Source organism: Engystomops pustulosus, chromosome 6 (assembly GCF_040894005.1).
Source record: "Engystomops pustulosus chromosome 6, aEngPut4.maternal, whole genome shotgun sequence".
Classification (NCBI taxonomy): domain Eukaryota; kingdom Metazoa; phylum Chordata; class Amphibia; order Anura; family Leptodactylidae; genus Engystomops; species Engystomops pustulosus.
In genome coordinates, this window is record NC_092416.1 from 89,604,205 (window position 1) to 89,630,181 (window position 25,977).

Genomic DNA, 25,977 nt, shown 5'->3' on the forward strand with positions numbered 1-25,977 from the left:
GCTCGTTCCCGATCGAAGACGTTTCAATACAAACGCTAGCGTTGCGTTCATAACTGACGCTAAAACACAGGGGGCGGGGCTTGGGGCGATTGCATATGCATTTCCAGAGAAACGCAAGCGATTGGGTTATCAATTGCATGCGTTTCCCGGGAAACGCATATGCGATCGGCCAGAGCCCCGTCCCCTGTGCGCTAGCATTGCTTTATGAACGCAACACTAGCAGAACGTGTGAACTTGAGGGTGCATCCTCACGTTCAGTTTTTCAACTGCAGTTTTTGATGCCCAAACCAGAAGTGGAGTAAAAATAGAGGAGGAGCAGCACTTCTTAGAGAACCCGTCATGCAAAATAACCCCCTAACCTAAATATATTTTCATAAACTGCCATTAGAGAGCATTGCCTCTATCCCTTCATTGTCCCTCTACATGCCTGTAAACCTAAGCAATGAGGTCCTAAAGCTGTATGCAAATGACCTGTGAAATGTCCAATGATTCATTAGCATATTCAAGCTGTCCGGCTTATTCATGAGTGGGAGGTACAGCCACACCCCCAATGCTTGGCTGACAGCCTGTATAATAGTGTAATGGCTGCTCCATGTGCTTTCTGGCGCTGGCGTCCCCTGTAGCCTGTGTGTGTGTATAGGAGAGATACAACAGCTCCAGGCAGCCATGTTATAGTAGAACATGTCAGGTACTTGTGTAGCTGATGTCTGTGTCTCTCACATGTGTATTAGGAGGATGCAGCATGTCAGCAGATAAAGCACAGACATTAGCAATGATTTACTATACATTACACACAGACATGAGAAGGGGGAGGAGTGGGGAGGGGTAACAGGCATGACATCACTGCCTCTGACCATGTGACCAGCCTCATTTACATAAAGAAAAGATTATTTTTTAATGATTGATGTATGAATTGACTAGATAAAGGCTGGGATGGGATCCTTGTGAGCTGCTCTAACAGGTAGTGGTGACAGGACTAGTGACAGAGACCTGATGACAAGTGTCCTTTAATGATAAGTCCTAACCCATTATGATTCACACCTGCTTTTGGCTTCAAAAACTGCATATGAAAAACTGAACGTGTGGCTGCACCCTTACTTATGTCCTCCGTTGCTCCCTGTGACGCGGTTCATCAGATCCGTGCCCCTAATTGTTTGCATCGGCACAGCTCAATCCGCTCTGGCAACTTCCGGGGCGACCTGGCACCTATCTCCTGTCCCAGTGTCTAATACAGCACCTGGTTAAATGACCTGCAAAAATTCCCTTTTTTCCTTAGATGAGTCAGATGAGGCTGGAATGGGAGCATCACTTCAAAGTCCCTATCGGTGGTTCTACCACAGCTAGAAAACAGAAGAGACATTTTTTGTAATACTTTAAAAAAGTCATAGCTCTTCTCATCTGTTCAAGGCCGCGGTCACACATTCCGCTAGGCGTCCATTCATAACACGACGCTAGCGCACAGGGGGCGGTCCTCGGCTCAAACTCACATGCGTTTCCAGGGAAACCACCCTATGTGCACGGAAGCCTTGCGGAACGTGTGACCGCGGCCTATTAGTTGGTCAGCATTTTGAGTATTCTCGGACTGTTTACATGACCATATGGCTCATTTGGGAATTCTTGTCTCTGTAGTTTGCAGTTACTCCTATGGGTTATACAACAATAGATTAGGCACATGTGGCATTGCAAGAAACATGGCATGAATTGTGAGAGAAAATAGACACAAAATTGAACAGAAGGTACATTGAAAGACTAAATAACCAATACCTAGAAAAGATAAATAGCTTGAACGATAGATAAAGATAGATCAGCAAAAAGGCTATGAGGCTCATATGTAACAGCCAAGCGCTTTCCTTCCCCAACATCCCATAACTAATTAATGGCCCTTTATTGATCCCACCTAATGCCTGGAGGGGGTTGTGTGCACAGAATGGACTTACACTGCAGTGTCAACATGCTTCCACACTCTCCAGCAACAGCCAGGCTGCCCACCTAAAAAGACAGTACACTGAAAATGAAAAGTTCGAAATACAAAAGTAATAGTAAATTGGCCTTTAATTCTGCAATGAAAACTGTAATGGCTGTGGTCCCCAAAATAGATATTTTATGATATTCAAATTTACTGAAAGGGCTACTGGTGGTGTCACCACAGCCTCTGTAATCTCCATGGGCTATGGCTATTAAACGCAGAGAAGTCCCCTCGCACATGGCCATTGTGTGAGAAGTTGGCGACATGTGCAGTAGCTGTGAACATGCACTCTACTTAAAATGATTTGCGCACAAGAGGCGTCTCTGCAGTGCTACTGGGGGTATGCAATAGTCATAGCCCAGGAGCTAGCAGAGGCCACGGTGAAGCCCCCAGTAGCCCCTGCAGTAATTTTGCATATTGTAAAAGATATATTTTGGGGACACATACAACTTTGGGATCACGCTGCTCTGGGGAATCTGCCACTATATCTACTTAAGTTAGTAGATTGCAGGTGTTAGGTTTCCTTTAATGATGAATGTTTAAGTATTGTAAGTTGGAGAGGTAAAAGCAAATATCACATTGTGTGTATGAGCTAGGTCATGTATTGCAATGATACTAGAAAAATAAGGATGCCTTCTCCTGGAAACATAACTTGTTTTGTATATGGGCTATTCCAGTGTGCAGTAGTAATATGCGGCTAATACCGGACAAAACGTATGCACAAGCCTGGTGTTTTTTTATAAAACAAAGTGTAGCTGGAGTGTTTTTAAGATAGTGGGGCAGATTTATCAAGCTGTCTGAAAGTCAGAATATTTCTAGTTGCCCATGGCAACCAATCACAGCTCAGCTTTCATTCTACCAGTGCTCATGAATATTTTAAAGGGGAGCTGTGATTGGTTGCCATGGGTAACTAGAAATATTCTGACTTTCAGACAGCTTGATAAATCTGCCCCAGTATCTTGTTTGAGCCTATGTCATTCTAAGAGATTCCTTGGCTACAGAGGGACAAAATAAGAGATAACTAGACCTCCTCACGCCACTAAAAACTGTATAATTCTAGAACTTGAAGTTAAGTTGCTTCTTGCTCTACCAACCATGTAAATAAAACCACCATGATTGACATCTTATTTACTGCATGTGTAATGGCCCTGCCAATGCAGACATTGATAAATATTGTGCTCCTATTAGATTGGCATATGTCCGTAGAGCCTAATAGCCTGTGAGCCATCTACGGTCTATAACTGGTAATGTAGCTATACAATATGTGTATCAGAAGGGAGGGTTTACATGTTAACCGATGAGAATTGCTTTTTGTTCCTGGTTCTGCCCGTGGTTGATTGTGTGGAATTTCTCTCAGAGTGGGAGGCGATATAAATCGCCTCTGGCTGGAGTTCCAGAGAGTCCCTGGGTACATTTATCAGAAATAATTGCAATACCTTGTGAACTCCCAGGCAGTGTGAATATTATCCCCTTTATGTCAGCTCCATGCCAAGGGATTGTGGGGTAGGATTGTCAGTGATAAATCTCTCCCCATATTTGGATGCCAAAAAGCACTACATGTCACTCCCAAAACACCATAACAACAGTCAAGTTTAGAGGTGGGAACATCATGGTGTGTGGAGAGGGGTATACAATGTCTATGTGCAACGTCCTCCCACCGGTGCCTGACCTTTTGGTGTGGGGGCAGCTTAATTCCCCTTTTTTAATTCCCCTGGTACCTGAGTGGCTGGCTTTGGTATGGTGCTAGACTTGTCTTGGTCGCTTGGTCCAGGTGGAAAAGGCCTCATCCATACTGGGCAGGGCCAGCGAGGGGATGCAAGAGGTGGGGGAGGCTGCAATAAGATGGCATGTTTCCCCCTGCGACATTTCTGGTGTATGTGTGTGTTTCTGGGGTAGATGGTAGAGGAGATGCCTGTGGTGTTAGTGTCAGCTAGGGATCACACGTGGAGACAAGATGTAAAGCATCAAACTTAGTCTCTTTATTCCAAGACTTCAATGAGGAACGTAAAAGGCTGAGGTAGTAATCCTATCTGCCAATGACCGAGGCAACTGGTTGGATGCAGTTTGGTATAGAAGCTCACAGCCCAGATTCAGGAAGTTGGGGCTGGAGAAGATAGAAGTAGCTATTTAGGCAGCAAGGTTAGATCATGCTCTGTATAGGTAGAGTCCTGTAGCAGCAGGCTGCTGTCTGCAGACCTTGTGTCCTCTCACATGGAGGTCTCAGATCCTTCTGGAACTCCCCGCAAAAGTGAGTAAATCAAATCTCCACTCTGAGCAGAATTTCAGGGGTCCAGCAACAGGGAACCTTGATGCAGAACAGGATTGACATTAATGAAATACAACTGGTAACTGGTTAACATCTAAACCCTCCCTTCCCAGGAACATATTATTATAGCTGCATCATCAGTTATAGGCAGTAAATCGCAGCAAATATACAAGGGACTTTATCTGAAAACACCTAGCTCTGTACAATGGACTTGGCCAGATTCCATGGATTGACCAGGGACCAGAAAAGTCATTCATGCAGAGTGGCCCATTCCTTATGTGAAGGGCACAATGAGGTCAGTTCTGGTGTGCAGGATATATATGATATACAGTATGTGCAGGCAGAGTGTGATCAGTTGTGGTGTGAAGGTTATATATATTTTTTTTAGGAGCATGGATGTAGTTTTTATCCAGGGAACACTATACTGTAATTGACTGGTAGTTTTAGGGTCACAATTTGGAACAAGGAGCTGAAAACATCTGGGAGGAGCAATTCTGCAGTGAAAAGTCACAGCCGGATGAGTGACCATGAAAGAGCATAAGTTTCTAGGTAACACTTTTCCCTGTGTCTTTTCAGTACTGTAGTGCCTAACCTAGTGTGCGTATTTATGGCATACGGTTCATAATGGTCAACTTATGTGTACACTTTATTAAAGGGGCATATGGCCTAAGCCACTCTCCTTGCCAGACCCCCAGTCTGCTCTATTTTGTTAATGCCCCCCTTTCTGTGACACCACTCCCATAGAATACCCTTCTTGTGACCCACCTGTATAATAATGCCTCCCACCTTGCAGCCCTTGCAATTATGTCCACAGATCTTCCAGCCACTTAAAACGCTTTACCTTCCTGTAGCTCTCCCCCCACCTATCAACAGGCCTCATTGCAATAGCTTATCCCCCAATTACAATGTCCCTCTCTCCACTGTGGCCTCCTCCTTTTCCTATTGGGAAAAAAAAATTATAAATCTGATACTTACCTCACCATTGTTCCCCTGCAGCAGCTCTCTGTGTTTGATCTCATCGCTTTGTGCATTCTGATCTCAGATAGAGCAGTGGGACAACACTACAAAAAGGGACTGCTGCTTAATCTGGGATGGTTGGGAGGTATGCCTCAGCAGTTATATGGCAGTCAGCCGGTCTCTAATTAAGCGGGGACCTTCCTCTCTCAGATCCAAGGCATTCCGCAGAAGTTGCCGAATGTCTCAGCTGAAATAACAAATGCTTTACCAAAGAGATGTGTAATACTTGAGGATGCATGTAATGCCACAGTGTATCTTGATTCACATGAAAAAGTAGCCTAGAACCTACATGCTTAAATTCAAACGTAACAAGCTGGAGAGACTGGAAATAAGACAAGGATTAATATTCTGCATATCAATGGCCTCCCCAATTTACTGCAAGTGCCATCCCTGTTGCGCACCTGTAGAAGGATAGGATACACTAGGCCCTCTTTGCCAAGCCTCCCTGTGTCCAACATGATAAATGCCATTGACTGGTGACCAATCCGGTCCGTTGTGCTCATTGTACAGTGCCCATGCACGCATATGGCCGCCATAAACGCTTGTGTCCATTAGCATTAGCTGGGTAGGGAACCATGTAGGAGAAGATCCACCCCAGAAGTTACAGTTCAGAGCTGTGAAGCCAGTAAACAAAGGTGTTGTGGGAATCAAAATGGACCATCACAGCAAGACTGGTACACTCCAGTGACTTGAGCCACATTTTATAGGTGCCAAACAAGAAAAGAAGACATTTCAAAGCAATATTGAATAATTTATACTTTATGATCTATTTCTCTACAGGGACAAATCCTGGGAAAGTCCAAGTATTTAGGAAAGAAATAGTGACCTAACTTGTTCTGCCTCAATGTACTGCATCTGCTGTCGTAGGTGCTTCTGATAAGAATGAACAGAAGTAAAGAAGACATCAGCAAGCCATATCACATCATCTTTCCCCAAACATGGAGGGGGAGACCATATTTCACTATGCACAAATTGTATAAAACATACCGTACATAGCTCACCAGAACTCGAGACTGCTGAAAAAAATAACACTCAATTGACACATCCTAGATCTGTACAAAGCTGAATGTGCTGACAACAAAATCAGAAAAAATCATCAATGGAAATCAAATTTATTAACCAATTCAGGCCTGGATTTGGAGGAACCCATAAAATTGAAGAGGAAAAACACACTACAGGCTGATCCAATTTTGATGTAATGTCATTAAAAAAAAGTCAAAATGCGGCTCATTATTGTGTGTGGCCTCCACCTGCTTATATGGCAGCTCATCCAGGATGGCACATTAATTCGAGCTTTGGCCAGAAGATTTGCTGTGTCTTTTTGGTAGTGTCCAGAGGCTGTAGGTGCTACCAGGAGACAGGCCAGTACAACAGGAGACATGGAGAGGGCTGTAGGAGGGCAACAACCCAGCAGCAGGAATGCTACCTCCGCCTTTGTGCAAAGAGGAACAGGTGTAGGACTGCCAGAGCATTGCAAAATGACCTCCAGCAGGCCACAAATGTGCATGTGTCTGCACAAACAGTTTAGGAACTGACTCCATCAGGATGGAATGAGGACCCGATGTCCACAGATGGACAGGATCTAGGATTGTTATTTCAGTGTTCCCTTTATTTTTTGAGGACCGTATATTTCTGTTTGCCCCGTACCACCAATATTTATCTCTGGTATTTTTCAAGCCAGTAGTTTACAATCTGCTGGTCCTGTCTTTTGGCAACATATTGTACCCAGGGCTGGTTTTGGACAAAGTAGGGCCCTGGGCAAAACTAAAAGTGTGGCCCCGACCGTAAACTATTTTATGAATAGTCACAGTCAGTAAGAGGCTCCTTTAGTCCTGAACAATAATAACACTTTGTACAACATAAGAAGAACACCCAAGGGTGGAATGTCCAGCTCACACAAAAGGAGATGATGATCATATCAAGATCATGACTAAGACACGCTGCGTCGAAACGCGTTGATCGTATGCACTAAAGCTTATGTTCCTGAGACTGAAATAAAGAGAAACTACATCTTATTTATCCTGGTGGCTTTTTCCGAGTGCCAAACCTCTTGCTTACGTATTGAATAACACTTTGTAGTTACACATAGTAGTAAGGTAGATAGACAGATGATAGGTAGATTGCGGATAGAAGATATGAAAGATGATAAATCCATAGATGATATAAATTTATAGATAGATGATAGATTTATAGATGCAGAAATATAACATAGATAGAAGATTGATTGATAAATGGATAATAGAAAGGAGATAGAAAATAGACAAAGTATAGGAGATAGATAATTAGACAGGTAGATGAGAGATATATGGACAAGATATAGATAATTAGCAACTTCAGCCGGGCATTCAACTAAGGGGTATTAAAGGAGCAATACATTCTCCCCACAAAAGTCCACATGCAGGGGGTCCCTTTAGGAGAGGAGGCCCTGGGCAATTGCCCAGTTTGAAGCCCCCTAAGGCCGGCCCTGATTGTACCCTAATATATCATAGAGCCATCCTACGTTCCCAATCTTGCCCATTTCTTATGTAGAACAGTGCAAAATTTAAAAATGATACAAAATTTTGGTTCAGTATTTAGATCATATTAACCTATTCCTGGCTCCACAGCATATTTCTATACATGTGACACCCACATAAGATCTTTTATTGAGGACCCTCACTCTAGTTGTTTGTAACCTTGTCCAGAAAAGATAAAACTCTCACTGTGAAGAAATTGCGATACACATTGAGATTATCGACTTGTCATCAATCTTATATTAAAAACACAAATAACATGTTATGACATAAAACAAGCAAGGGAGCAACTGGAAAGAGAGGCAGCTGCCCAGCAGCATTGTCATTAGTCATTGGGAGAAACCTGGTGAAGCTGCTGGTGTCAGGCATCAAATCTGTTTTATCTCAGCTCGCAAACAGTTTGAAAGTTCAAGCGTTTTTTTTGGCCATATCAATAAGGTTATCAGTGTAGCCTAACAAAATAAGAAGAAAGTAATGACAGTAGGAAAACTCCTTTAAACATGCATGTTGCCCTATTGCCTCATTCCTGCCTCATTACCATACAATGCATGTGACATTTGGGGCCATGGAGTATCCTTCTGCTTGTACCCACAACTCGTGATGATGTTATTCAGCTTCCATTAGTTATGCTGTCAGGTATTTTTCATCCTCCATTTCAGGAGTGTGAAAAGATGCTTGAAGGGATAGTGTTTGTGTGGGTTTCGTCCGGGTCCTCCGGTTTCCTCCCACACTGCAAAACATACTGGTAGGTTGATTAGATTGGGAGCCCCTTTGGGGATAGGGACCAGTTTGGCAAGCTCTGTGTAGCGCTGCATAATCTTTGTGCACTAAATAAACAAATGAATTATTATTATTATTATTGTTACTTCAGTCACACCAAATTAGTCCTTATGCAAAGAATAGGGGATAACTTGCAATAGATGTGGGTCCCAGTGTTGTATTGGGAAAGCTTCTCCTTGTATTGCTGACAATCAGTCCAGTATTCTAGTTCTGTGCCGCCATTAACCCCTTTACTCTACCTTCTCCATTTATCACCTGTCACTGGTTGACATGGATTCTTGCCCGGAACACCAACTACTACTTGCCACCATATCCCAGACAAAACAGCCCTGCTACCTTTCTGACATTGCTCGCCATTCATCACCACTTATTAGTGGTAAGGTCTTCTACTAAATTATCTTCTGACATTTTTCTTTTACAGAAGGAGATCCAAAAGATTTTGGTATAAACATGCATCTTTTTCCTAAATGTCCAGGATCCCCCGAAATGTTATAGCTATGATATCATATTTGGTGGAGTTGCTCCTTACAGGGATGTCTTCTCAAATAGATATTGCCTAGTACGCCAGATATTACCTGGCAAACCAAATTTGATGATGGCAGGTCCCAAGCTGAAATGCAGGAGACAACCGGGAAATGATTGGTACACTATAATCTATTAAAGATCCAGGACCGTCGATTCCAGTAAAGGAGGCTTTCTAAGGTAGGGCAAGTGTTAAAGGAAATCTACCACCAGGATGAAGGATTGTAAGCCAAGCACACTGACATACTGGTGTGTGTCCCCTCTAGCAGCGTCTGTTTTTCTTTTAGCTTCTTATGCCATGGTTTTTACAAGAAAAATGCTTTTAAATTATGCAAATTAGCCGAGTGGCTCTAGGCTCCATTGGCGTTAATGGAGCCTCCAGCCCCTCAGGTTCATTTGCATAATTAATTTAAAGCCTTTTTTTCTTAAAGAAAAGGGCATATGAAGCTTAACAAAGAGTGGATCCTGTCAGGGAAGCACACACCAGTATGTCAGTGTGCTTGGTTTACAACCCTTCATCTTGGTGTCCTTTAAACTCTCCTCCTTGACTTAAACCATAAACCAATTTACATCTCCCTTCAAAGCTGATTTTCATTTTCTGAATGAAGGCACCACATCAGGCCATGAAGGAAACATGATTTAGAAGCATCTCAGCTGCTTGACAACATGCTGATAGTGGTTTATTAGACCAATTGCTGATAACAGGTTCCCTTTACCTATCCATTCTACCATGTCCCTAGTACTGCCACAACACTGTACAATCCAAATTTCAGTGTCCCCAGTATAATACCCCCCTATATGAATCCCCTTAGTGGACCAACACAGCAGAATGCTCTTTTGTGATCCCCACACTTTATAATGCCCATTATCTGTGGACCCACAGTGTGTAATACACAAGTCTTGTGACTCCATACTGTAGGTAGTACAGATATTATGATGAAAGTAACATATTTATTGCAAAAATTCTATTTTTTCCTTGCATACCATTTAGTGAGTATAAACCAGTAAATCTGCTCTTATCAAAATAGCAGGATAGGGGAAATGTTCATGGGATGTAAATTGAGTTATCTCGCCACCTTGTGGTAAACTGTGATATAGCAGCTTCCTGTAAAGATGCTTCCAATTTGCTTGGTGTTGAGAAATGCAGCAGGGGTTAAGAATGCAGCACTTGTTCATTCCATTAGTCTATTTTTAATGGTGCCACATTCACTTTCTCAATACGGCTGTGGACATTGTAAGTATCTATCCAGCATTATCTTGGGATAATGAATAATGATCCTAGCCCTAGTCAATACACACATCTGACTGCATGCATGCACCAGTGGCCTGGCTCCAAGTTATGTATAAAACCTACTTTATGTTGCATTCATTTTCTTGAGGATGAATTCAAAATAAATTAGCAAGATGCTATTTCTATATACAACCCACAAAATACAGCTATTTAATTTTTCAGATAAAAGCAGCATATGCAACTAAATAATAATAATATGTGGTTATTTTCTGCCTTGAACAACAATGACCGCCAACTTATAGACTCACATTTGGTATATTGGCTAATGGCACATATACATGTATTAGTTGTAAAAACAAGGCCAGGGGCGTAATTAGGAGAAGTTGGGCCCCATAGCAGACCCCTGAATGGGGCCCGGCTTCACCTTAAAAAAATATATTTGTACACTGCACAATCATACAGGATTATACACTCATTCACACATTTATATACTTATGTACACTTCAAATACGCACTCATATATACATCATATTATATTATATACACATAAATAAACACATGTATACAGTATTAATACTCCATATACACAAATACATACAGTATATACACATCACATATAGAGGATATAAATCACATATCACATATACATACGTATGTACTCAGATAGTCTTCTTATCTCTGAAGGGTCAGAGCTGACCTCTTGCAGCCCAGTAGATGCTGAGCACATGAGGGAAGTAGAGATGAGAGATCCCTGGCGCTGTCATTCTGCTGTCCCCTCATATCTTATCTGTGCTTCTGGCTAAGTTGTACTGTGGAAGATGTGCACTGTGATATATATTATGGTATATAATGTGCACTATAATATGTAGATAATGATATACATCCTCCATTCTTTAGTGTGGCAGGTCGGGGGGATGGGCCACTGACGCTCTGGGCCCCGTAGCAGCTGCTGTGGCTTCTACCCCTGTAGTTATGTTACTGGGTAGTGCTATTTTATTATCCATTCCGACCTGAAATAGGGCACATATGTCTGGGATGGGTATTTCTCTTACTTCAATTAAAGACCATTTCCCTTTAAAATGAACCAATAAGATATCCAACACCAAGACGGATTGCTACCAAGCTATCTTGGTATACTATCCGGCAAAATGGACAAGGTATGGATTTATACATTGCTACTAGCAAAGCGCCATACGTGGGCCATAATTGTAGCTGTTTTTCAATCAGATTCCCTATTCATAGAATAAATAGCCAACATTTTGAGGACACATGAAACATCTATAGCACACTTGTGTTTTTGTATCTATGGCTTGTTTATAGGGGTTTTGCTGGCACAGTTTATCAGAGACACTCCACTGGCAGAAGCGGTTCTTGGAAACTCACTGTGCACACTTATTATCAGGGGGCACTCCAATAGCACTGCTTATGTGGGGCACTTTGCTAAATTATTCTTTGTGGTGGCAAACTGTTGGCAGTATTCCATTTTAGAGGCATTGCTGGCACTATTTATCAGGAAGACCTCAGGTGGTACTGTTTATACGAGACACCGCTGGCGATAATGTTTCTTGGAAGCACATTGCTGGCATTATTTATCAGAGGACAATCCACTAACACGGGTTATTTGGGGTACTTTGCTGACATTATTGTTTGTGAGGTCAGATCGGTGAGAATTAGAAGCTCAGCTTGCTCCTTTTATCGAGAACAAACTGAATCAAACATTGGGTAGACAGTAGTGGGGGTAAACTGATGATCAGGAGATATCATTATGTGAGCATAGTCGATACTTGGGGATACAGTCTGCAACCCAAGATGTCAAATTTATCTTAGAAATGTGTTTTTCATTTTGAGAGAAATGACTGCAATGCAATGCAGGCTGTGTGCAAGCGTTATACCCTGTGCCACAAGCTGAAGTGAACTCCAAATATTCAGACCTGCACAAATGAAGTATAGTTTAATAGAATGTGGCAACAGAGTCCAGCGCCTGAAGTCTCCAGGGCTATCGGTCCTGATTACACAGCATGTTGAGCAAATTTCCTTTTACAAAGTATATGTTTATGTAGGACAGGGAGCATCTGCAGTAATTTCACAGTATAAATACAGCACCGGAACAACTGTGTAAATACACGACTACATTATCGCACTTTTAGACAAGCAAACCGTCCCTCTGGCACCTACTGCTAATACAGGGGAAATCCAACTGCAGCTCCTTGCTGCCCATCGTTATTAAAGTGGTCTTTTTACAAGGCAAATTATATATGTAAGGATGTAGAGTACACCTCCAATCCTGAGTAAGAAGGGCATTTCTTGGTCGGCAATCTCAGTCAGCTCCGTTTTGATATATGAAGCTGAATGGACACGCACGGCCACCTGCTCCAGTCATCTCAGTGAGCGAAGGGTTTGGTGGAGGTAGCTCGTATCCCATTGGTTCCGCTGTTTGGTGATCTGTGTGGGTCTTGGGTCTCATCCTGTGGATAGGGCCTAACTTGTTTTTCGTGGGAAAACCCCTTTAATAGTGATTTTCTTACATTGTACAGGTCATTACGGAGACTTTTATTTTATATGTAAATGTCATATGTAAAGGGTCTTTGGAGGCTTATTTTTTTATTCCTTTTTTTTGTACTTTTGCAGTTTGCATTGAAAAGAATGTGAAAAGACAGAAAACTGGCGTACGGCTCTTAGTTAATGTGGGCCATTTCATGGCATTATGGTTACATATTACTGTAAAGTCAACTTGGTAAACAGTTGATTCATAATATTCATAATACAACCATTGCCATAGAGATACAGATGGTGCACTTTGTAGTACATCCTTATTGCATAAAGTAAAAGTCTAGTGGCAAAGAAAGAAACCAATTCAGTCATATGAATTCCAGATTGTAGGGCTCAGGGCATGCTGGGTATTGTCATTTGGGGATCAGCTTGGTAGAATTAAAAAGACAGCTATTCCGTTGCGGTGAGTTAGGAGATTTTCAGCTCCTGCCCTCCAATGCTCTATGAAGAGCATTACAAATAAATATATTGAAGATGAATGGCCAGATGGAATCCTACATCTGGTGGCAGAGAACATTCTATAATTGGAAGCCAGAATTTAAATTCAACCAGCAAACTCCTTATCTGGCATAATGTTAAAATAACTACTGTTCACATAGATTAAAAGTGCAGACCGCTCAGAGTTTTGCCAGCTTGCTAATGAATGGGTGCCAAGACCAGATTGTAACAGACCAGGGTAAAGGGGGCATTTAATATTTTTATGACATGGGCAACCACAAAGGACAAGAAAAATAGGATCTCTATTCTGAAAAAAAGTGAATTAGTCTCACCGGTAATTCTGTTTCCATAAGTCCACCATGACGGCACCTGGAGGTTGCACCTTGACCTTTGGTAGGGACAGGAAGTTGCGAAAGATATAAGGCCCCTCCTCTGCCGCTGTTCCCCAGTGTCTTCCAAATAACCACCGGGGTTCCAGTAGAGAGCTAGAAGATATTAGCCAGACATCATTAATAACACAGGGCAGGGTAAATATAGCCGTCATGGTGGACTTATGGAAACAGAATTACCGGTGAGACTAATTCACTTTTTCCATTACGTCCCCCATGACGGCACCTGGAGACTTACCAGATAAATAGATTAGGGAGGGACCACAGCCTGGAGAACTTTCCGTCCAAAACTCAAATCATGGCTAGAAGGTAGATCCAGGCGGTAATGTTTTGGGAATGTCGATGTACTTGACCATGTAGCTGCCTTGCAGATCTGGGAGATGGATGCTCCCCGTTTCTCTGCCCAGGAAGTAGCCATAGCTCTGGTAGAGTGGGCTGTTATGTTTTTTGAGAGACTCACATCTTGTAGCTGGTAGGATTTAGAGATGGTTTGTTTTATCCACCTAGCAATGGTGGAACTTGATGATTTCTCTCCTTTATTTTTTCCCCCAAACTGAATAAAGAGGTTTCTGCACTTTCTGAAAGATTTGGTTCTGTCTAGATAGATTATGACAGCTCTTCTGACATCAAGGGTATGCCAGAGTGCTTCCTTCTCATTCTTTGGGTTGTTACAGAAAGATGGTAAAACGATTTCCTGACTTCTATGGAAGTCTGAGACTACTTTTGGGAGGAAAGACGTATCTAATTTTAGTACTATCTTGTCTTCCGAGATGATCAGGAAGGGTTCCTTGGAGGATAGGGCCTGCAGTTCTCCAATTCTCCTGGCGGATGTTATGGCCACAAGGAAGGAGGTTTTGAGAGATAGGTCTTTCAGGCTGCATTCCGAGAGTGGTTCGAACGGAGGCTTCATAAGGGAGTCTAGGACTAGTGATAAGTTCCATTTTGGTATCTCTGATCGGATTGTAGGTCGCAGTCTTAAGACTGCTTTCATGAACATCTTCACCCACTTGTGCTCTGCTAATGGGAAGTCAAAACAGGCGCTTAAGGCCGAAATTTGGACCTTAAGGGTGTTAGGTCTTAATCCTTTAGAAAACCCATCCTGTAAAAAATCCAGAATTTTAATGATATCCGGTTTGCCCGGAATCGGGGAAAGGTCCCCGCACCAGGATATATACTTTTTCCAGATCTTGTAGTATATTTTGTTGGTGATTGGTTTCCTGCTTGCTATTAGGGTCTGTATGACCTGGTGAGAAATTCCCTTAGCTAGGAGCAATTCCCTTTCAGGAGCCAGGCCGCTAGGTTCAGAAACTTCGGGTCTGGGTAAAGAAGAGGGCCCTGGTGTAGCAGGTCCCTTCTGTAGGGAAGGAAGATGGGTCCTGAGATTGCTAGTTTCAAGAGAAGTGGGAACCAAGGTTTCTTCGGCCAGAATGGTGCTACTAGGATCACTGTTGTCCGACTCGATAGAATTTTTTGTAAGGTTCTGGAGATTAGGGGAAATGGAGGAAAAGCATATGCTAGATTTGTCCCCCATGATTGGCTTAGGGCATCCAGTCCCATAGGGTTGTCCTTGGGTGAGATGGAAAAAAATACCTCTGTTTGAGTATTCTTTTTTGAGGCAAACAGATCTACCAATGGAGAGCCCCATTTCTGGGTTAGAGAAAGAAAAACTTCCCTGTTCAGGGACCATTCGTGTGGGTCCATCTTTTCTCTGCTCAAGAAGTCCGCTGACTGATTCTCTGACCCTTTTAGGAATACCGCTGTTAAGGAATCTAGGTGATTTTCTGCCCAGGAGAAGATCTTCTTGGTGACCTCCATCAGGTCCGAGGATCTTGTGCCCCCTTGACGACGTAGATAGGCCACAGTGGTCACATTGTCTGAGAGGATCCTGATATTCTTTACCTGGGTTTTGGGAAGCCTTTTTAGTGTTTCCCATACTGCCGATAATTCCCTTAGGTTTGAGGATTGTCTTCTCATCCAAGGGGACCATGACCCCTGAAGGTAACGGTCTGGAAGAACAGCTCCCCATCCTGAGGAACTGGCGTCTGTTTGGATGATCAGGACTGGAGTTGGATTCCATGGTATTCCCTTTTCTAGATGCTGTTGGTATTTCCACCAGTTTAGAGAATTTTTGACTTCCAGGGGAATGACCTTCTTGAAGTCTAAATGATCCAGGTTCTTGTCCCAAATTTTTAGTGTCCACGCCTGTAGTGTTCTTACATGGAACTGGCTCCATGATACACAGTTTATGCAAGCTGTTAAGTGACCTAGCAGTCTCATGGCTGAACGGACGCTGCATGATTTTTTCCTCTGGAATTTGTCTATGAAGGAGGTAAGGGATTCTCTCTTGTCTTGTGGAAGAAAAGAAGTTTGGCGTCTGGAATCTAACATTACTCCTAAAAATCTTGTCTCCCTCTGGGGGTCTAGATGGGACTTTTGGAAATTTATAATCCAGCCCAGATTCTGCAGGGTTCGTATCGTCCGATCTCTGTGATTGAGAAGAGTCGGGGTCGAGTCTGCCACTATGAGGAGGTCGTCCAGATATGGAATAATTGAGATTCCTTCTTTCCTCAAAAATGCCGTCACTTCTGCCATGACCTTTGTGAAGGTCCTGGGGGCTGATGAAATTCCGAAGGGCAGGGCTCTGAATTGGAAGTGGCAGACCTTCCCTTGAGGTGATTCCACTGCGAATCTTAGGAATTTCTGATGATTCTTGTGTATGGGGACATGATAGTAGGCGTCCTTTAGGTCGATAGTGCACATTTGTGCGCCTGGAGGAATTAGTGGGGTGGCTGTCCTTACTGATTCCATCTTGAAATATTTGTATTTTATGTTCTTGTTTAGCCGCCTGAGGTTTATAATAAGTCGAAGGGTCCCATTTGGCTTTTTCACAAGAAATAAGGGGGAGTAGAAGCCCTTCTTTTCTTCTTCTTTGGGAACTGTAACAATTACCTTCATTGTTAACAATTCTTGAAGATTCTTCCATAGCTGTATTGTCATTCTCCGAGATGTTAGGTTGGAGACAAGAAATTTTTGTTGTGGAGGGGAGCTGAATTCTATCTGGTAACCTGATTTGATGATACTCAGGATCCACTTGTTTGATGTGATCGTTTCCCATCTGTGGAAAAAGAAAAGAAGACGCCCCCCTACCTGGTAGTCACTGTTTTTTTGATTGATGTGGAAGGTTGGAGAATAGATATCCTCGGCCTCTTCCACCTTTGTTGAAGGACCAGCGGCCCTGTTTTCCTCTGCCTCTGGAGTCTTTAGAATCCTTGGGATTCCGAAAGGAATAGTTTTTCTGGGGTTTCTTAATTTCCGGAAAACCTTTCTTTTTATCAGAGGCTTTTTCCAGAAGAGTATCCAGTTCAGCGCCGAACATGAAGTCTCCTGTGAATGGGATGTTGCAGAGCTTTGTCTTGGATTTTACATCCCCTCCCCACTGTCTAAGCCAAATAGCCCTACGGACTGAATTAGATAGAGCCCCTTCTTTTGCTGACAGTCTGATGTTTTCAGCTGAAGCATCAGCAAGAAAGCCTGTCGCTGAACGCAGCAGCGGTATTGTTTGTAGAAGGAGATCCTTGTCCGCATCTGTTTTAAGGTGGTCTTCCAATTCTCCTAACCAAAAGAACAGAGTTCTTGCTACCGAGGTAGCAGCTATGTTAGACTTGAGGCCGAGCATGGAAGATTCCCAAACTCTACGGAGTAGGGCATCAGCCTTTCTGTCCATGGGGTCTCTTAGTTGGGAAGAGTCCTCAAATGGCAGGTCCGTTTTTTTCACCACCTTAGACACTTGGATGTCTACCTTGGGGGGGCTGTCCCAGGTTTCTGTCTCTTTGGGGTCAAAGAGTAACCTGTTCCTGAACTCTTTAGTGATGTTTGCCCGCCCCTCAGGATTCTTCCATTCCTCCTGGACAATATCTTTTAGGGTCTGATTTATGGGGAAAACCCTTTTCCTTTTGGATTTTAACCCTCCAAACAATTCGTCTTGGATGGATTTTGGCTCTACCACCTCTTCTACGTTAAGCGTATTACGTACAGCTTTAAGGAGGTTATCCAGTTCCTCATTAGAAAAAAGGTATTTTGAGGTTCCTTTATCCTCGGACACCGAGGAGACATCATCAAGCGAGTCCTTCCAAGAATAGGTAGGAGCCGCAGAGTATTTATCATAGTCTGAATCAGTGTCCTGGGATCTAAGTTTTTTAGGAGCTGGCTCTTGATATAAATCCGGATCCTGGACCCGTTCAGGTTCGGGATTTGGCTCAGGGCCCAGTCCCGGTATCGGTCGGTTTAAATTGGTAAACATCATAAGAGAGGATTGGAATTCCTCCCGCATGGCCGCTTTAAGCTCATTTAACATTGATTCCTTTTCCTGTTGTAGGGCCCTGGCTAGGCATTCAGAGCATAGTGATTTTGGATACAAATCTGATAATCTTATGTTACAGGAAAGACATCTTTTTGATTTAGTAACACATTTTCCTTTTTTGGGGTCCTTGTCTTTCTTCTCCTTGTCCTTAGGTCTAGAAGAGTCGTCCTAGGACAAGGAGACAGACTATATTAGAATCTAAACAATAATGCACACCAAATTTTTATCCCTTTAAAGTAAAGTTTTTTGGTTGTACTCACGGTACCCGGGACAATGGGGGAAGAACCAAGGTCGTCCACCATAGTAAAGGATATTTTCCACAGCTTCAGTAGTGAACTCGTTGGTGGTATAGAGGCTGACACAAAGCAGGAAGCACTTTTAAACTTCCCGCCACCTTCTAAGCCAATCAGATGGCTTCTTTAAGAGTCACGTGACCCAACCCGGAAGTCGGGCGCACTGCGCATGCGCGAATCGGCCGGCGATACACGGCCGTCGCGCAGTACGCACCGGCGTACAGGAGGCAGTAGCTGTGGGAGGTAGCGCCCGGAAGCCGGGGGGCACCTCATCCAGGGTCCGGAGACCCATGCTCCCCTCGGCTTCAGCTCCAGGCCGCAGGAGGAGGGGAGCCAGGACACGTCCCGCAAGACGTCCAGCCAGGAAGGGAGGTACAGCCCCCGCTCGCGGCCCGTCCTGGGGGGGTTTCTAATTTCATCCCTCCCCCCCCCCCCCCAAGGGGAGAGACGAGGTCTCGCAACCCTGACCCTTGGTAGGGACAGGAATACACTGGGGAACAGCGGCAGAGGAGGGGCCTTATATCTTTCGCAACTTCCTGTCCCTACCAAAGGTCAAGGTGCAACCTCCAGGTGCCGTCATGGGGGACGTAATGGAAACAGAAGTATATGGTAAACGATGACACAAAATATTGCATATGATCAGTGCTGATGGCTTGAATTAATCACCAGGTTTCTGGCTGTACTGTTCTGGTGGCCTTGCAGTTTCTCTGTCAGACGAATAGAAAAAAACCTCACTTGCTACTTATCAGGGTGACACTCCATCAGTGGCCATTCTAGGACCATGAATGCAAGCCATCTAAATACACTCATAACCTAACCCCAAGCTCATCACAGGATACCCTGAGACTGAAAGCATAAGAACCCCAGGTCCAGAAAATCACATATGTAAACTGAGTAAAATGGAAACCCACTAATATCAAAGAGAAATTTGGTTCAGCAACTGTATTGAAAAGAAGCTTTTACAATAACATCAATGGATCAGAGGGTCCCAGGAACTTCGCAGCTACAGCAAGTGCTGACATCAACCTTAAAATGTTCATTAGAAGTTCGGAGCTGGGTCCGGCGCAACCCACCACCGTTAATGCCTGTGATCGGTGGAGGTAACGACTGTCGGCGCCAACTCTTTAAATGCTGCTGGCAAAATCACCGGCAGCATTTAAATCGCATTGTGCAGCAGCGCTAACCTGCCATGCCATCACGGGGGCCAACGACCATGCCCAAAATGGCAACACACAACAGCCTTAATTTAAATGCCGCTGGCGACTTTGCCATTGACTTTAATACAGTTAACATGCGTGATCAGTGTCAGCACCGTTCATGGGTGTTAGCGATTGGGGCGGGCTTCTGTACCAAAACCCACACCTCAACAGGTTTATAAAATTCCAGTTCATCCAAACCCAAATTCTGCTCATCACTAGTAATTAGCCTTCCAGCTTTAATCGCATAGAGCAAGGAATAAATAGTAGGAAAAGTTACATGAAGTGTATAGTCTGTGTTGTGAGTACTAAGTGTTCCCTGCTTTGAGGATAGTGTCCACAGAGCAGAAGCTGTGGAAAGGAGTGAAGAGTCTGTGATAAAACTTGAGGCGCAGACAGAGATGGGTCAAAGTTATGCAGGATCACAGACTGAACTAAAACTTGGGCTTAAGTACAGATCAGCTGACATAATTGTGAAGGGCTCCAAAACAATGTAATGAAACATTCAGCTATGTCAACAGGACAGGTTTTAATAACATTTTGCATGTTTAAATTTACTTGCAGCAAGCCAGACATTCTATTAAAGAAAGTAATAAAAGAAATAAACCAATCCTATATGGTAGTATAGTGGACCTGAGCCACCCTTGGGTATATTGAAAGACAAACAAAAAGAAAACAGTAAAGACACTAATCTGAAAACACATGAAAAAGACAGACATTAAAAATGACTTTACTTTTAATGTTTTTTTAAGGAAGGAGGCCATTATCCAGAGAGGTAGACAACATGCCAATTAACGCGTCACTGTAGATTTCATAAGACAAGGGGATCCAAAACTCACAAGGTGAAACATTGGCATCAAGCAAGCAGGATAAGTAGTGCTGAAAGGTAAATGACATCTGATGCTAGGTAGATTTCCCTTATCTGTAATAACAAAAGCTACTGTTGTGATCTCCCCTCCCCCATCTATGGAAATATATTTATATATGTATATTAAATACAGAATACAAATACAAACAGATATAATACACATAGAAAGATAGATACATATATGTATAAAAAGGGCAAAGCTTAATAAATGGAGAAACCTTCATGTTATTTTGGCACCCTCCCACCCCGCCATCCATTAGCCGATTCTCCATTGTATTTTGTTTACAGAGGATGCGTATACACTCATATGAATGATGAATGAGCTTTCTCCTGGGAGTTAATGTGCTTGACACAATTCTTCCCTATTCCCTTGTCCCTAGCAATGAAACTGAGAAATACTAACCATGGCGGTCCAGAGAAAGTGCAAGTACAATAGATAATCTCAATTAGCCCAAACAGGATGACTTGTGTGTTTTTTATTTATTTTTTTAAACTCCAGTCAGCAACGTTTGTAATCAATACCTGAAAGTCTGAATGCTATACTTTCATCTACAGCAGCACTGATAATCAATCTTGTGGCTGACAAGACCCTTTTCAATCACAACATGCTGTAGATGACCTACAAACACAACATCTTCCTTCCGCTTTGTCTCTTAAAGACAATAAATAATATACATCTCCTCCACTCCTTTCTTGCCCAGATATTGTCATACCAATATTTTGTAGTATAAAACAGCTACACTTTTAGAGCTGCTTCCATGTAAAAATTAAGACCTTTTATCCTTTAAATGGGTTGTGAAAGGAATTGACAAATGACCTTTGGTTGAATCGATCAAGAGTTTGGGGTTCAACTGCTGGGATCCTTAAAAACAAGGACACCACTTCAAATTGTAGCTTTCACTTCAGCAGTCAAATTCTATGGAGATAAATAGGGACAAAGGATAACAAAAAAAGGACTGGCAATGGTGCAGTGGTCCAAATCCACAGATCCTGGCCTCCACCTAAGATACCTCACTTGATGTTTAGTAAAAAGTGCAGAATCTTCATAATTTATTTTAAACAGGTTGGTGAGAGAATAACATAGCGATAGGTTAAGGTATTATTCCCATAAATGAATGAACTATGTGCCCTTCCTCTTCCAGTCTCTATCGCCTACAGGCAGGAAACAGAGCTGCATTCTTTTAATAGGGGAGAATATTAAAGGGCTTGTCCAGTTTCATCAGATAATATATATGGTTTGTGTAAAGAAAAGTTGTACAATTTACTAATTTACTTTCTGTATTAATTCCTCACAGTTCTCTACATCTCTGTTTGCTGTTATTCTAAAGAAATCTTTTAAGTTTAACGTTCTGATTAGTTTCTGTGATAATAATGGCTTGTGCACATGACCGAGGACAGATTTCTATCCACTGGAGGTAAATTTAGAAGCTTTCTATAGAATGCAAGCAAGCAGAGATCTAGAAAAACTGTGAGGAATTGATGCAGAAAGTATATTGAAAAATTGTATAACTTTTCATTACACAAACCATATCAATTATTTTCCAAAAGAGGACGACCCCCTTTAAGTTTTGAGTGTACCTACTCTATTCTGGGTCCCTGGTTCCTTTGGCACTAAAGTTTCAGCTGGAAGAGCTGGGGCTTACAGGACACGCTTCAACCAATTAGTTCCCTCCCAAAACACAGGATGCCACTTTCTCTCTGACATCCCGTGGTCTAAAGAAGATACCAATTGTCCATAGCCAATCCCTTGACCTCCAACACTTCTAGACATGCATTCAGTACTGGAAACCGGCCAAGAGTGGGAACCAAAACATGGTAAGTACAGCCCTCATAGGCTTTTCTGAGATTTACCATAGTCAGGATCACTGCTTGCTGATCAAAATATTATTGTTACCAACCTATAACAGGTTCTACCACGGTTTAGTTCTGCTATACATAGATTGTCCTGCTGAGAAGTATCCAGACTGGATACAATTGTGTCCATTTCTCAGCTGAGAACTAGACCAGCTATGTAGAGATATGACAGTCCTATCATTACCGACAGCAAAATATATCTTAAAAAAAAGATGCTTGCCCTTTCACCTCCCTATAGGAAAGCTAACAAACTAAAGGGGGCATTGCTGATGGTATAAGCCATTTAATGTAGAAAATAAATGCAACAAAGTGAGATTACATTTACAAAACTGGAGACTTTTATGTGACCTTAACCAACAAACCTCAAAACCTTCTAACAATCGTATTTAATGCAGATTGCCTTACAGTCAAGTGGGTGGAGCTATTAGATAAGCTACATCCTTATGCATGACCCTATGACTAGTATCTTAGCCCTTGATAGTGTGAACTGTGTCATAAGCATATCCCACCCTTTAAGTAAACATAGACACCCCCCCCCCCCTTCCATATGGAATAGCTACTTCATTACAAAATATTGGACGAGGCAGAGTTTTCCAGGATAGCGATGTATGACACGGTCAGTTTTCAGTAATGAACGTAGGTTAGTAATTAGTAAATGTCTGTTATGAGTAAGTGTATGACCAGGAGACCATGTAGAGCCGTCCACATAACAAGTTGTGTTACAATCCTATTGCACACAGATGTAGATGTTGCTCAAGGAGACAGGCTCTGTGAGGTCGTAGTGTCCTCTGTGGGCAGTATTTCGATACTACTGTCAGGTTGACTGGGGGACACACTGTCGGTGAGGTCTAGTTCATGGACCTGGCTTGGAGAGAGGGGCTGTGGAGGGCTGGCTGTGTCCGTGCTGGGTGCTGGACTTTTCACTTCTGCCTTGCCGAGCAGCTCTTTAATATTTAGAGGTAATTCCTGTGAATGGAGAAAGATGTTGATGAAAGGACATAGTCTAATGCTCTTCAAAATTAACCCAATGCTCCCTGTAAATAAATCTATGAAAGAATGGCATCTCAAATTACCTCTAAACATCACAAGAGAGATGAAATCCTGCACGGTGGTTAAACAGAGACTGTGACTAGGATCTATGTTTAGGATAAATTCCTCTACACTGCATTTTCCATTGCAATGTCCTTGCACTGTTTTTTAACTTTGCATTCACTTCAAGGGGATTTCTTTCCTCAGTTTTGGTGGTTCATGGAATAAGCTACAGTAACAAGGGCTGCATGAGAATGAGCTCCATGATGGCAATTGCCATGATCCATTTATAATTATCCCACTCAATTGATGCCAGAATACTATATGGGGTAGGTAGGGTTATTCAAGCTGGAAGAAAAAATTGCATTCTTTTACATCATTTACAAAGGGGAAAGGACATTGCTCCTCATGTCATATTGTAGGAAGAAGATTGTGCAGACTGCTACGTTACTATGCAGACACAGACAGTACGCCCTTTATTCTCCATGTAAATCATCTATACTTACACGTCCATGTCATTACTTGTAAATGCTAAACTGAAATAGTATAGGCATAATGGGGGATACTTATCATTAGGCAGATCCTTGGGACAGTTCTATGTCTGTCTTTGGAACTCCACTGATATTCCGAAAAATCGTAAAATGCATAAAAATTCCCAGCACATATTGGACTGGGGGACTGGAGTGACTTTTTATGAATTTGGTTTTGGACTAGCAGAAGGTCTATGTTTACGCCAGAAAAGTGGAGGAAATAGTACTGTGTGACTTTTTAGCAATAAAAAGTTGCAAAAAACCTTAATGCACCTTTTTTGAGACTTGTTTATGCAAAAAAATATAAACCTTACAAAACCAATGATAAATAACCCCTAATATCCCTAAATATCAATGTTATAGACACTGTGGGGGATATTTATCAGGGTCTCTGTGCCACATCAGTGATGTAGAAGCCATGAAATAATTGTTAATGCTAGCTTATTGCTACCACTTGCAATTATTTTCCCCAATACACCAGGTTCAAGCCAGTGGGGTGTAAGGGGGGCTCAGCCATCCAAGCGTAGGGCGCAGCTGGCCGGGAGTGGGCCGGTGCGGAATGTAACTGCCCCCACGCCTGTGCACTCGCTGCAGCCGGTGACTTTTCACATGTGAAAAGCCAGGGCCTGGCGTAGATATAAATGCTGAGCAGTACCGAGCTGAATACATCAAGAAGTTGAAGAATCTTGATGTATCGGGCTGCATAAGAGAAGAGGCGGGGCTATGATACGCCGGCAAGCAAGCGCCCGCATATGATGAATAAACCCCAGTCTTTCCGTCTTTAGAGAGCCTAAACAGAGAAATTATAGATAAATGTCAAAGAGGATTACGTGGGGATATGTAGCTGAGCATGAACACACGCATAAAGGGGTTGTTATTATTTTCTGGTGTACAAACCTTGAAATAATTGCAATTTGTTGCATAACACCAGAATTTGAGATTATTTCCCTCTTTACACCACCTCCATGCCAAGGGAACACCCCACGCCAACCCACTATGCCGCCGGCACCACATCTGTGCACGTGCTATACATTATGCCTGTTCAGTGATGAATGGCAGCAGGGTAATTGCAAACAGGCTTTGGCACCCGCACAGCAACCTGCCAGATACAACAGCAAGCCGGAGCCTCCTAACATATCCGGCACTCTGGCACCCCAGGAGCCCTTCAGGCTAATTTACATAAGGGTGAAAGTATTTTTTACAAGAAATCAGCTTTTATAAAATAGTATGGCAGCTTTGTAGAGGTAAAAAGTAGAGGTAAATTATATGGCAGATTTCCTTTAATCACTATATAACACAGATTGCTTTAACAAGTCAGACTTCATCAAATTTTTATATTTTAATTCTCCTTTGAGATTATTAAAGATTGCCTAAGAATACAGCAGTGAGCCTGACACTATAAGGTATAATTAATAATATAGTATAATAAATATGTAAATAATAGAAATCCCACACATAGTATTGGGTCTTCTCCACTGCTGATGTTTGTAGTATCAGAAACCTCTCTGATATTCTATTATATAGGTAATGTATGATGAATGACAATCCATATCACATACAGTAGGGTGACCACGTTGTCAGGGTGAGGCTTGCAAAAACCCATAAAAATACTAGCTATTGTAATAGTGCATTATCATATTCTGCACAGTAAATAAATATATCATCATAAGAAACAACATTTGTCACTGTAGGAAAATCGACTCCAGTGCTGCCTATTTTACACTGGAATAGTAAAAAGCTAGAACTAATCCAATGCAGGTCTGGGTGAATGGGAGGCAATGAAGAGGTCAACAAGCGCTGGCAGCGATGCAATGCTAGCAGCAATAACCCCTGGACTCACCTGACAATGTGCCAGCTGCTGATTCAGGGCTTCAGCCCGACAAAGGATGTCCTCCACACTCATCTTCATGGTCAGCTCATTAATGTGCTGAACAGGAGCAAAGACAACAAATAAATAAGGTTTGTTAAGCGGTGAGGTGGGGGGGGGGGGGGGTTTGGAGTACGGTACATGTGAGAACAAAAAATGAAGACATACCGTACTTAAATGGCTCAATTATTTTAATTTAGGGAAGAAGTTAATAAACTGCTCCTATTGCTTATTTACTCATCACTATCGTTAGATATTTACCCATGTTGACCCAATTGGACCTTACAAAGCTGTTTAAATTCACCTAA

General features: G+C 42.6%; 1 protein-coding gene across 2 annotated transcripts in view; it reads right to left on the reverse strand.

Moving 5' to 3' along the window:
* Positions 1–20,031: 20,031 nt before the first annotated feature.
* Positions 20,032–25,977, reverse strand: part of TBC1D17 (TBC1 domain family member 17) — a 47,619-nt gene continuing 41,673 nt past the window's right edge. For both annotated transcript variants that reach the window (XM_072110325.1, XM_072110326.1), the window contains exons 16-17: positions 25,643–25,729; positions 20,032–23,209 (exon numbers count right to left, since the gene is read on the reverse strand). In XM_072110325.1, coding sequence (XP_071966426.1) covers positions 22,997–23,209; positions 25,643–25,729 — 300 coding nt within the window. In that variant the 3' untranslated portion in view covers positions 20,032–22,996. The remainder of the gene's footprint in view (positions 23,210–25,642; positions 25,730–25,977) is intronic.